General features: G+C 54.4%; 4 protein-coding genes across 4 annotated transcripts; 3 read left to right on the forward strand and 1 right to left on the reverse strand.

Moving 5' to 3' along the window:
• Nucleotides 1-241: 241 nt before the first annotated feature.
• On the reverse strand, nt 242-3,036 carry ACET3X_007900 (uncharacterized protein; the record flags this gene model as incomplete). The annotated part of the gene is made up of 5 exons (XM_069454097.1): nt 242-375; nt 438-544; nt 575-1,567; nt 1,629-2,342; nt 2,402-3,036. 5 exons carry the CDS (start codon nt 3,034-3,036, stop codon nt 242-244), a joined length of 2,583 nt encoding a protein of 860 aa, XP_069305063.1.
• A 1,261-nt stretch (nt 3,037-4,297) lies between these two features.
• Nucleotides 4,298-5,441, forward strand: ACET3X_007901 (mitochondrial 37S ribosomal protein uS7m; the record flags this gene model as incomplete). The annotated part of the gene is made up of 3 exons (XM_069454098.1): nt 4,298-4,564; nt 4,615-4,950; nt 5,004-5,441. 3 exons carry the CDS (start codon nt 4,298-4,300, stop codon nt 5,439-5,441), a joined length of 1,041 nt encoding a protein of 346 aa, XP_069305064.1.
• A 922-nt stretch (nt 5,442-6,363) lies between these two features.
• ACET3X_007902 (uncharacterized protein) lies at nt 6,364-8,425 on the forward strand (the record flags this gene model as incomplete). The annotated part of the gene is made up of 4 exons (XM_069454099.1): nt 6,364-7,273; nt 7,322-8,094; nt 8,150-8,211; nt 8,257-8,425. 4 exons carry the CDS (start codon nt 6,364-6,366, stop codon nt 8,423-8,425), a joined length of 1,914 nt encoding a protein of 637 aa, XP_069305065.1.
• Nucleotides 8,426-9,836: 1,411 nt separating this feature from the next.
• ACET3X_007903 (uncharacterized protein) lies at nt 9,837-12,044 on the forward strand (the record flags this gene model as incomplete). Its single annotated transcript, XM_069454100.1, has 1 exon — nt 9,837-12,044. One exon carries the CDS (start codon nt 9,837-9,839, stop codon nt 12,042-12,044), a length of 2,208 nt encoding a protein of 735 aa, XP_069305066.1.
• Between the last annotated feature and the right edge of the window lie 1,434 nt (nt 12,045-13,478).

The following is a 13,478-nucleotide window of genomic DNA, read 5'->3' on the forward strand; positions in this document are numbered from 1 at the left end:
AGCTCTGCCAGGCCAGTTCAAACAAAGCCTGCGCCCACCGGCAACGAACAAAACAAACGCCATCTCAACCGCCCAAATGTGGAGACAGCGGTGCTGGGCTACAAAGTGGGGTGGCGCCAAAAAGCAAGCTGAGTACCTCAGTAGAGGAGGAATGTTAACGACATGAGCGCCTTTGATAATAATCTGGAAGGCAAGAGGGGAAATAATTCACCTCGCTCGTTGCCGCATCTTCCAGCCCTCCTCAGAGATAGTACATCGTCTCCATCAGCGCTGGGTGCACGTCTCGCGACCATGCATTCGCACTCAACGCCGCGTCGCCACCCTTGAGTACCGTGTGTAGATACGAGCGGCCGCGTTCGCAAACAATGTCTGCGTCTAAAGTGGATGTAACAAGTCAATCAACAAGTCTCGCATGCAGCTTGTACAGAGACACTTACAATATACCGGCGGGCACATGCTGACCGAGCGCGTGGCGCGAGCAAACGTATAGCACAGATTGTGCGTCAAGTTCTGTAGCTGGTCGGCACCGAACCTATTCTCATCTCTGAGCACAACGTAGTGCGCAGGTCGCGACGTGCCCTGTAGACCCTGATGCGCCAGCAGGAAAAAGTCAAACAACTTCTCGCCCGTCACACCGCGATCAACCACAGTGCCCGGCTTCGGGTTTCCCGTGCTCCCATCCGTATCCTCGAGCTTCGTCGGGTAGAAGCGCGTGTGATGCCGCTTCCCCACCATGACGATGGAAATTTTGGGATGCTTGGCCTTTGCGCCGTACAACTTGTCAAACGCGTTGCTGAACGATGCACCTTCGACTCGCACAACCTGCTGGTACTGGCCATCGCCTACTCCGTCGCGGTACACAATGACCTTATTGGGAAGACGATTCTGGTTGCGCTTCTGCCATAGCCGCAGACGCTCGATGATCATTTCCTCCAGGTCCGTTACCATTTCTTTGCGGCCCTGTTGACTGCGCAGACTCGCGGGGTACTGCGAGAACATGGCGTCGACCGACGCTACCACGCCAGCGATACTCGGTGCGGTCTCGGAACTCCCGGGCGAGGGATGCGTGACGTCGATGCCGAAGATGATGGTTTGTGCGTCGAGCGGTGCCATTCGCTTGATGTCGACAATGTGGTTGACGCCGCCGAGCTTCTGGTTGAACTTCATCGCGACGTTGGCAAAGTACTGTTCGGACTTGTTTGCAAACTTGGTACCCACGCAGCAGACGCTGCGGATTCCGTATTTCAAGTCGAAGAGAGACTTGAGGACGTCGTATAGTATGACGTTCTGATTGGGCAGCAGGACCAGCAAGAAGTTCGGTTTGGCGGACAGCTGACCCAGCAACCCTTTTTCAATCGTTTCTCGGATGGTCTCCACAAGTTCTGGTCTCTTCTTTGCATTGTCTAGAACGCCTGGTGCAATTCTGACAATGCATGGTATTGCAATTGGGCCGAGCTCCAAGCCGTACTTGTTGAGCTCCTCGCGGAACATTCTCACGACGTCTTTGAGAACCAGTTCGCCGCCTGGAACAGCATCACCTCTTCCAGAATTGATGATGAGCATATTCCTAGAGGTTGGCTCCATGTCAGCTCGTGTCTCACTTACACTTCACACCCAAGCAGGCTTACCATGCACCCAGTTTCCTTGTCTCGCGGAATGGCGATGTACCCAGTTCTGCGATCTTCAAGTTCCACGCGCCGTTGATTGGGTTCCGGCTCTTCATACCTCTGTACATGACAGTTGGAGGCATCAGAATCCGGCCAGGAACAGTGAGCATCTTGGGGTCGACCTTGACGCCAAAGGCCTTCAAGTTCGTGTTCTCTCCATTCACTACCGGATTGACCTTGGTGAGTATCAAGCCATTGCCGGTGATCGACTCGGCATTCGCATGTGGCCTGCGGGCAGCAAATGTGATAATGTTGGCTGTTTGCTGAGGCGGGAGCAGAGACCGTGATAGCTGGCCAGGCAAGATCCTGCACAGCTCCGCCGGTATCCACACTGGATCTTCTGGCTTTCCAGCATTGGCCAAAGGTGCTTCGGGAAAGTTGAGCTTTATCTTGTACTGTTTTAGGAAGTACTGCAGGACTGTGGGGTGAGTGGTAGTTCCATTGGCTTCCAATTTCGGAAAGCTAACATTCCTTGCATGCTGTCCCCATTTGGCGAAGATGATGGTTTGCTCTTTGCGTTTGGTTCCCTTGTTCTCTTTGTCCTTGCCACTATTGTTGGGAAGGTAGTTGGTCTCGACCCTGATGGGGCTGAAGAACTTTGTAACCATGTTGTAATCACTCTCGTTGGCTGGTAGTACACCCCCACAAACCTCTCTCATCCTGTCGAGAAGGGGCCTAAACATAGGCGTGGGGTTAGTATACGTCTCAGATAGATCTCCACGTAGATAACGTACCCAGGCTTGTAAAAGGCACCAGTCGCGACGTTGACGTTGACGAGCAATCTGCTCACGCTTGTACGTACGCTGGTAAAGTATCCGCGTAGGGCCTGGAGACCATGCCCGAGATCGAGAGACTCTGCTTGCGGATGATTACCGAAAGGAAAGAACCTGCTTCGTGCTGCTGTAACGCTGAGCGCAGTGCTCGGTCCATGTGTCATGATGGTGTTCAAGGCCTCGATAGCCTCGAGCTTCAGTGGATAGGTGAATGCCCGGTCAGACACGTCTCGCAGAAGGTCCGCAACTGAGACGGAGCTGAGTGCTTGGACTTTTATGTGGTAGGTGTTTCGGATGCGAGCCTCTGTCACTCTACGGTCCTCGTTGGCTGTAGGCGGAGGGACAGGTTCATCCCCCTTCTGGTACCATAGAACAGTGTAAGCTTGGCCATATTCCTCAAGTGGTATCTTTTCGGTAGATACAAGCCTCTGAGCCCAGTCACTGGCGATCTTGAGTGTCGAGAAGGGTGCCATTTCCAGCAGTAGCTCGATGACCCGCTTCCTCCTGGGTTTCTTTTCATTCAACTCTGTTTCTTCATCGGGCCAGAAGTCGATCGAGTACCGGTACAAATCTAGATCCTTCGTGGCAGCCTTCATTTCGAAGTGATTAGTGTGCAGTACGATAGCCCTTCCCTGGCCACCATATGCAGGCCGAGATGGCACTTTGAAGTCCAGGGAGCTGGCCGACATCGCTGATGACAAGCCAGGCTTGACCATTTCGTTCTCTAGCTTGACGACTTGTGGATTAGGGGCGGGAAATTGGCCGTTGCTGTGTGGATGTTAGGTACCAGGCATGTGCTTGTATGGAGGCTCCCGATTGTATAGCGGTAACTACACAGTGATGCGCCATCTAATGGACAGTCTGGTGCAGCTTACCCATAAACTCTGGCTGGCTCGCGAGGGGCTCTGTATTGGCCCGCACCTCCACCGCGTCCACGCCCGCGTCCTGCCATTGCGGATCGGTTACTGAAGTCCAAGGTTGTAGACGTTTGTGTTGAGTGAGCGACAGTAGAGAATAGCGGATATGTGGTTTGAATAGCTTGCGTGAGAGAGTGTGAAAGTGGTTAGATGGAGGACTGGAGGATGAAGGGGAACGACTGTCTTTGACTCTGAGAGCTGAGACCTGTCTTGACGCGTCGCTACCGGGTGGTCATGTTGTGGAAGGACCAAGCAGTGGACTGACGGAAACTGAGACAGTCTTGACCAGCCTTGACTTGCCGCTTAAAGATCCTCGTAGCTGAAGTCTACGCTTGGGCGCAGCAGGAGATCTCAGATCAACTTGCCAAAAGGACGATTGACCCTGCGGTCTGAGCCATTTGACCACAAGTGCTAAGCCGCCACCGCCATCTGATGTAAACCAGTAGCAGCAATGCAATGGTCCCTGTTATGGCATCCCCGGTCTTCCCGCTGACTCACCAGTTTCCTATGTCATGTGTAACTTCCTCTGGGTCAGTATCAGACCATAGTGTCAGGTCTCGCTGTTGAGCCCGCCAACCAGCAGTAGCACTGCCAGTGGGCTGAAGCTTCCATGAATCTCCAAGCTGACAGTGAAAGTGACTCCATATTCTCTGCGCATGCTGGAAAGGCTCATAGGAAGAATAGTATCCATGCGTGAGACTTGGAGTGGGTATTTGCTACCGCCGCCGGCTAGACAGAAAAGTGCATTGCGTGTTGTCACTCTGATTCCGGTTGACCTATCATTTAGGCGTGCAGAGTTGTTCGTCGTGATACGAGATGGAAGAATTATCTGGGGTAATTGGAGGCGGCGGCTGTGAGTTAGCGGTGCACGGGCGACATCGGCTTGAATATTCGGCGTCACTTTGCAAGAACATCACCAACCAACTACACACACAACACCATGCCGCCACGATTAAACTTCCCCGCGCTTTCGCGATCGATCGCATTCCGGCCTAGACCCCAGGTCCAATTTCCCGCTCGAGCAGCGCTCCGCCTGGCACCGTCGCAATGCCGCCTCTACTCAGACTCCACCAAGGCCCCAGCCAACGATCGGACGAAGCGAGAAGACGCGAAGCCAATTGAACATGTGTCTGAAGAGGCAGCATCCATGGCGAAGACAATGGGAGAAGATGGCCCCGACCTCAACCAGGGCACATCAATTGAAGATGTACAGGCATTCATAGCATGCATTGAAGGCAAAGGCTAACAGTGTGTCAGGTAGTCAAGGGAGACAAAGAACTGCAGGCGAGTCTGCCCAAGGTGATGCAGGACAAGCTCAATGCGCAAAAGCCAAAGACAACACCGAACATGGCACCCAAGGGATCGCGCTCATATTCGACTATGACGACACAGTCAAGCGGGGACAGCGGCATCGACATGGGCCTTCTAGACTTGCAGGCTGCGTCCAAAGCACCGGCGACGCCAGGACTGAAGTTTGAGATGCCCTCTCTGCCTTTGCCAAAGGACGGCCACATCAAGCACCGTCACGACCCCGTAGTCGACCAGGTCACCAATCTGCTCATGCGACACGGCAAGAAGAGCGTTGCAGAGCGAGTAGGTCAGCCAACCCCAAGGTATAATCTGCAGACGACTGACATGACATGCAGAACATGGCGCTGATTCTGCAACACCTTCGGACATCGCCCATCCCCACCATTAACCCCGCGCGACCGCTGCTCCCTGGTGCGCCGCCCCCATCGCACCTTCCTCTCAACCCCGTACTCTATCTCACCCTCGCAATCGACTCGGTCGCGCCTCTGATGCGCATTCGAAGCCAGCGCGGTGCTGCTGGAGGTGGTGTTGCTCTTCAGATTCCCGTTCCGCTGGGCCAGCGGCAACGGCGGCGTGCTGCCATCCAGTGGATCATGGCTGCGGCATCCAAGAGGAGGAATACGGGCAGCGGCAAGGGCAGTCTTGCTCAGCGCATTGCTTCTGAGCTCATTGCCGTAGTACAGGGCACGAGTGGTATCTGGGACAGGCGCAACGCCATCCACAAGCTTGGTGTTGCTGCACGAGCCAACATTGTTCTGCCCCGCAAGAGGTAGCGTCCTGTCATTTGAAAAGAGTGTCATGTATAATATATTCATCCATGTTACCGTTGTAGCGGCCTTCCGGGTCTTTCCGCCATGTGTGAGGTGGTTGGGATTGGACGATGCGGTAACTTGACATGTGCTTTTTGCCTAGACCGCGCGAGTAATCCCATTGGCCACGCCACGCCAACACAGCCACAGCTGCTCCACCAGCCGCCAAGCCCCAGATGAATGCATATGTTGATTTGAAAAGTCAATGTGCGCATAGCCTGGTTGACCCTGGCGATAATATAGCCGCTACAGTTTCATTCTCTGCGCATCCCTCCCGACGTATTCTTAGGGCACGATTTGGTCCCTGCGCCAGCGGCGTAGCCAGCTTCTAGTGATCTTCGCACGCCAAGGACTGCCAAACCGCCAGAGGTTGAGGGGCCCGACGCCCACTTCGCACCGCCTGGACCACGCATACCCGCGACCGTCGACCCGCGCCGACTGTTCCTGACAAGCTCCATTGTCTGCTGCTCGAGGTTCCGTTTCCATATGTCGTCTGCCTCGATCAACCTGCTAGGGAACAACTTGTTCTCCGACAGCGGTTAGCTATATACTACGGTTCGGCCCGCCATCGCTTTCAGCTACAGTCTTTGGAATTGCTACCCCACTGCTGCCATTAGTACCATCACGCGCTCACCCCACATCTCTCCAGATCAGTGACTGCTCCGAACGGCACTGGACCGCTACCGCTTGTAGCCCTTTCACCCGACAGCACACAGCTGGGCCTAGGATGCCCTAGCGCAACCCCAATTGATACCGACAACCACGGCTGCTACCCCGCGAACACGACCGCGTTTGTTACCAGCCTTTGAAAACTATTCAGCCTCACTCCACGTGCTTCACACTTCACACCGCACGCGACTTTCTTGACTTCTCCCACACCGCTACCATGGCGTCACTCGAAGCTGCCATTGACGAGGAGATGAGGGAGGTGAACAAGCTCCTCGAGGGAAGCCAAATTTCTGGACCACGCCGTGCAGAAAGTCCAGTCGCACGCGCGCAAAGTCCCGGTTCGGCTGCCTCGCCCTCGCGCATGCGCAGTATGCTCGACATCGATTCGCCGGCGCCGCGCAGAAGCTCCAGCCGCGGAAGCACTGGCATCCCCTTCGCCATGCCCAAGTCGCCGCGGCGAGTGAACCCTGAATCCGCCTACAAGTTCGAAATGCTGCCCTCCATCGACGCACACGCCATGCCGAAGCGAGTATCCCAAGGTGGCAAGCTCGACGCCGCTGCGAAGCCTCGCGCCATGTCGTCCGTGTACGGCAACCAGAGTGGCTTTCTAAACAACTCAAACTCAAGGGATAGACACAACTCGGCGAGTGGGCCATTGGGCAGATCCAAATCTGGCTCCCCTGGCCCTGGCCGATCTGCGTCTCCAGCAACGCGCATGCTGAACCCGACGCAGCCCGCCGCGAAACAGAACAATACCTTTGTCACCGATTCGGGCAAGAGCATAGACATGGACCAGGCATACCGCAAACTCTCCGACTCCGCTCTGGCACGCTCCGAGGGCGGCTTAGCCTCACTGCCCAGTCGCAAGGGCGTTGACCCTGTCAAAGGCACTGCTACTGCGCCGGGCGGGGGTGTGCGTCTTGCGACAGACGACGACGGCGAAGACAGCGCTGCCGTTGAGAGCAGTGACAACGCCTCGGACAGCTCAGATTGGGACGACGGGTGGAAAAAGACCAAGCCAAAAGAGCGAGGCAGGCAGCGGTCAAGAAAGTCGTCTGGAGGTACCGACAGCATGGGCAGAGAAGTCATCACCGCTAAGAGTCTGCTGGCCGCTGCCGAGCAAGAGCGTGAGTACATGGATGATATCGAACTATTAACACGCTGACTGTACACAGGACGAGAAGTTGCGGTTTCCTACAAAGTGCGATCACTGCTCGACCCCCAAATCAACATCACCGGCCCGAACGGCGAGCGGATGACGAGAAAGAACTCGTCGGGAGTGGTACATCCCCATACAAGTTTCGACCAGGGCGGTTCAGGTCTTTCGACCCCGGTTCATTCGGATCACGAGGATGAGCTTGCCGAGATCAAATCAGCACAGCAGCTTTCCCTGAACATTTCGCCTATCCAATCGAGTCCAGAGGCCCATCGCTGCGTTCGACAAATTATCAGGGGCGACTATGTCCAGTTTGCTGAGGATGCGAAGAACGGATTGAGGAGACAGCGTGTGTACCTAGTGTCTACTGATCTCAGCGACGAAGCAGCCTATGCGCTCGAGTGGACAATTGGCACCGTTTTGCGGGATGGAGATACCCTTCTAGCAGTCTACGCTGTTGACGAGGAAACGGGAGTTGCGACGACTGACGCTTCCGGTGCGCCCATCAGCCAAGGTACTACTGGACGACTGGAGTCGGATCATCTCAAAAGGACGCTGTCGAACCACGACGGTTTGCCAGCGGCAAGGCCTGGGTTCTCTGCTCTGTCGAGCTCCATAATGGCGACGGAAGCCAATGTGGGTGCCATGGGCAAGGCAGAGAAAGACAGGTACCAGGCATGCGTGGAGGTGTCTGACCGCTGCGTCAAGCTTTTGAGGAAGACGCGCCTACAAGTGCGAGCGGTTGTCGAAGTATTTCACTGCAAGAGCCCCAAGCACATGATTACTGAGGTGGTAGGTGTTCAAGTCGTATTTAACATTAAAGCAATTGCTGACAGATGCTTGACAGATCGACTTCTTGGAACCCACCCTGGTCATTCTTGGCTCGCGAGGCCGCAACGCGCTGAAAGGGTAAGTCGCTATCCATAAAAGATGCATAAATGCTAATTGTGGCAGCGTGCTGCTCGGATCTTTCAGTAACTACCTGGTAACCAAATCCTCGGTACCAGTCATGGTCGCGCGGAAACGACTCCGGAAACACAGCAAATACAAACGGCAAAACGTCCGCATGTCCAACGTCATCGCAGGCTCCAATGACCGGCTCGCAAACGCAAAGATCGACTAGCCGCCGGTTTAGTAATTTGTCAAGTCTGCGTTTTGAGCAGTGTTTTGCGTCTGGACAAGGCAGTCGTGTGCGCCTGAAGATTTGAGTTTGGCCAGGACGAAACGTGAGAGGTTTGGCAGGACCAACGTGCCTGGGCTTGGTAATCGCTGGAGTCTGGGGTGTGGTGGTGCGTTTTTTTACAAAGACATGTTATCTTTCCACACACTACTTCTGATCTCGAGCAGTTGAATCCCTCCCCTTGTCGGCCAGTTTCTATTTTTATTATCCGGGATCGGTTCAGGCACGACATGCTTCAGATCATTGCTCAATGACTAGGGACATGCCCCGTGATTAGAGCGTTAACCTCTTCTTTACAACTTTCTTGACCGTCCAGGCGCTGATTACTATGATACGGTACAACTTGGCCACTTTCCGCCGCCACGGGTTCTTCGTGCCGGAATAATTACATACCGTGTGTGTGTGTGTGAAATGAAAGGGCGACCGCGTGTTGTAATTACTTTTTTCCTTCTAGAACTTCTAGCGTGTGTGAGGCTTGTCGTTGCGTCCAGCCCTGAGGCGTTTACCGGAACATCTCCTCATGAGGCTGCATGTTTCATATCGTTGTGCGTATTTTCTTTTTTGTCCTGCCCCCCCCCCCCCTTCCCAAAAGATTGCGACGTCACCTAACTGTGTGTAGTGTAGCCCGTTGGCGCGCATGCGTTGCGTTGGGTTGAACGTGCGTGCCTACCAAAGGGCCGTGCAAAGTGACAGGAGGACCAGTAGTTATTCCCGAATCTCTGGATCAGCTCAAACTTTGCTTACCATCATCACCCCTAACTAACCCGCCTTATACATGGTAAAACCACGGTGACAAAACGGCTAGCCAAGACTTTGGCACTACTGTATACCCCGCAAGTACGCAATGCGGTAGTCGGTGCGGTGCGGCGGCGGCGGCGGGCAAGGCAAAGCGAGCGAGCGAGCGAAGGGACCCGCTTGTGGCGGGTGGTGACGGAAAACGTTGATGCATGGGCAGGCAGGCAAGCACCAGGTCCGTGTTTTTATGGCTGATTCTTTTTTATGACTGGTGAATCTTACCATGCCAGCTGAAGATCCCCAAGACGAGAGAGCGGCGGCTGTGCGCCGGCGGTCCTCCTTGGGTTGCGGATTGGGGGGAGGGGAGGGATCATGGGTCTTGGGTGGGTTAGAGGTTTGTGTGTGGTGCGATGGATGGTCAAAAGGGTCTGGATGCCTTGTTCAGTTCGTTGTTTTGTTACTGGTAGTGTAAAAGAGGGCTCAGTCCAGCAACAGCATCGAGCGGTTCCATTCACATCTCTTTTTCTTTCTATCGTCAAGAGCTAGGAGGATAATGTACTTTCCTATGGCGTTGCCAACATCTTTCCATTACTTTTCCCGGTTCGGGCAGTGCGGGTTTATGGATATCGACGAGGATGAGCTAGACACTTCGGGTCTGCAGACGCGCGTGGTTAAACCGGCGGCACGAGAGAACCTCATCAACCGACATAGATGGACCGCGTCGTCGTTCGACGCGAGCATCGATGCAGCGTCGCTTTTGGCGAACATTAGTCGTCTGGCGCCTTCGCTCATCAAGGAGTTTATTCCCAAGGACCATGTGGAGAATACCTTTCCCTTTCGATTGATCAACGACATCACACATCTCGGCGAGGAGGAGGGCTACATTGCACTCAGTTATTGCAGGAGGCAGACGGCTGCGAATACACCAAGAAGGGTCGTCACACCCGTTGGAGGTCTTCCGTTTGGATGGCAGAAGGAGGTCGAGCAGTTTCCGCTGCCGACGAGTGCTGCGCTGTTCGAGGCTGTCATCAAAGAGAAGCACAAGGGCGAAGGACTGTGGTTCGACCAGGTGTGTCTCGAACAAGAGGATGAGAGCGAGAGGACTGGGATTCTTGGGGCCATTGATGTCATCTACAAGAACGCAAGGGCGGTAGTCGTAGCACTTGACGATATTGCTGTTACGCCAGACGAGGAACAGTTTCTACGCTACTATGTCGAGCAATACAGCTACTCCCAGCTGCCTCTGGGTCAAGAACCCAACGCAGGGCTCACACCACCTGTCATGGAGCAGTTCACGCCGCTGAAGACTTTTCTCGAGCGAGTCATCAGCTCAGATTGGTTTGACCGCGCGTGGTGCGCGCATGAGATGAAGATGGGACGCAGCCATGTCTTTTTGGTACCTTGCGTACGGCACTACGAAGATGAGGTCCAGACCATCACACGTTTCACGGGGGAGTTCTTCACCCATCTACTGGTTCTCGCCAGTGAACTCGCTACCTTGACACCGCCGGCCATGGCAAAGATCCGCTCGCTCCTGGCATTCTTCCAGGACCTCGACACGCTCACCAAACACGGCCAGGACGCTCTACGCCGACCAGATACCCCGCACGACCAGGCCCCGGCGATGCAATCCTTCACTTCTCTCGTCACAAACACCTTCCGGCTCAAAGCAGGCGGCAACCCGCGACTACCAGAATACATGCGCCGCCTCGACGCAAACCGCGACAAGACCGCCCTCGCACTGAACGCATCCGGGCTCCCTCTCGCCCTCGCCCCTCCAGGCCCATTCTCGCGACCAAACATCGAAGACGAATGTCTCCGCTCCCTCCTCCTCGTCGGCATCGCAGCCCGAGACCCAGTCGCACTCTGCACCACGGGACCACCTCTGCAACTCCACGACGGCTCCGTCTCCTGGCTCTGCCGCCCGAATCCTCTCGATACTACGCTGTCTCGCTCCCCGCCTCCACGGTTCTCAAACCGCGCAAATCAGATTACCCAGGCGCACGATGGCAGAGCCGAGTACGCACAGCTCGACCTCATCTTCCTCGATCTTCCGCACCGGACGCAGCCTAGCCCCTCGTTCCCTGCAAATGTTGTCCGGGCACGCATCATCATCGATACATGTGTACAGTACCACGTCCCTGGGCCGAGCGGTCTCTGGAACTTTTCTCACGCACCGACTCATCCGCGTACACCTGCTTTACGCAACATTTTCATCCAGACGCTCGCCTGCGTGCTGAGCTGCGGGCCGCAGTGGCTGTTGGAAGTCTCAACTGGTCTTGAGTACTGCGACGCAGAGCAATCCGTAAACGCACCGCGGCTGTCGGCGTATGCCATCGACATGTTGATGAATCCGCATCTGATTCTGCAAAACTATGTGTTGTTGCAGGAGGGACGGGCGGCGCTGCAGGCACTGGTACAGGTACTGAGTACGCTTATCACGAGCGGGATTCCGTGGCCGTCGGGTGCGAGTGAGCGGACGCATGGACCGTTGATTGTTTCTGCGCCGGCGTCTGCGACGTCATCATCTGCGTACGAGTTCATGGGTGGGAGTGGCAAAGCCATCATCTTTGCCCCCTTTGAGCACTCGAAGACTCTGCTCATCGCGGTGCCAGAGGTGGTCAAGGGGACGGAGTATGCGCCGCTGGCACGGGGCTGGATACTAACGAGTATGAATCCGTTTACTGGGAGTCCGAAGCCGACTGTTAGTTGGACGTTGCAGAGCAAGGGCGCGGTGTTTGGAGACGTGTGTTTTAATGGGCGGTTGGCGGGGAGCGGGGCAATGGAGGTGAGGAATCATAGGGTGTATGGTCCGTTGAGGCGATGATGAATTGGGCTGTATTAACGGTGTTTGGCTTCTTTGTATATTGGCGTTGTTTGGTAAATTGGTTAAAATTTGGGGGCATGGATAGGTTGGGGTTACGACTTTAGATTGATGTTGTATATAGACTGTATAGATACCGAGATATGGAATGCTGTATATTATAAGATTTGTTGCTAGTTGCAAGTGTTGTCTTGATGGCTTTAATGCGATGGAGCTGTCTACTATGTTAACTATTCATCGTGAGTCCCAGGAACTTCTGGTCATGATAAAATTCCAACATGAGTATGTGAGCGAGTCGGACCGAGTCACGTACGCAGCCCTCAAAGATTTCTGTCAACAAAGCTTACTAACCAGCTACATGGGCGACAACGTTGACACACTGCACGGAAGGGAGTTCGCAAACGAATTACACTCTTCATCGATATCTTTTGGCCAACACATTAGAACACATTCCTGCCCCAGAAACCAATCCACCAGACCATCACTCACAGTATGACAACAAAAGGCTTACGCATACTCCACTAAGCATCTCGTCCACTACCCCTCCGTCACCAAGTCAAGACACCCACATACCTCACCCCCACCACCCAGCCTCCGGCCCTCACAAAGCCCTCCACCACACAACCTCCATGCATCACTATTTTTACCTCCACCTGCATCCACCTGATCCATCTTCCCTCCGTCCATCCCAACCGCCCATCAAACCAAGCCAGCCCTGAAGATCATCAAACACATATGCACGACAGCCCAGATCTGACATGATCCTTCGATCGAGGATCATGTGGCATGTGTTATCGTGGCGTAGAAGGAATGCGGACCATGCACCGAATGCGAAAAGAAGTGGGTTTCGTCCGCGGCGGTTAGAGAAACGACGGCTGATGCACGCCAAACTGGCTAGGTAGGTAAGCTGAACGGGTGAAGTTCGGGGTGGGCTGAGGTGGAGTGGAGTCGCAAGTTGACAAGTGGAGAGTCTGGCAGGAAGAAGAAGTAAACATCAACGGAGCGAAAACGTTTTAGATAACGTTCAAGAAAGTGGAGGAAAAGAAGAAGCAAAAAGGCCTCTCATCAACAAACGATGCAGCGATCGTTGTAGGATTTCAAGACATGCATGTCTGTATGCACGATATACGCTAGAGTGTTTCAGATCTTTCTCTTGCATACTTCTCTGCATGCAGCGCACGCCTTCTTTCTGACATCACACAAAAGCAAACATGCATTACACTGCGTTTCCCGTCGGTTGGTTGCCTCACATCACATCTTGTCATGCATGCGATGCATATACGAGAACGAGGAGCCATGTGTTAATAACCCCACGAGACGATCAAACGATGCCTTGCTGCCACGGGTTATCCAGGTAATTGGGACGGACTGGCATGGCTGAAGTTTCAGGTCAATTCTGGAGCTATGGCTAATATCTTTATTTTATTTTTTGTGTTA

The sequence above is a fragment of the Alternaria dauci genome, chromosome 7 (assembly GCF_042100115.1).
Source record: "Alternaria dauci strain A2016 chromosome 7, whole genome shotgun sequence".
Classification (NCBI taxonomy): Eukaryota; Fungi; Ascomycota; class Dothideomycetes; order Pleosporales; family Pleosporaceae; genus Alternaria; species Alternaria dauci.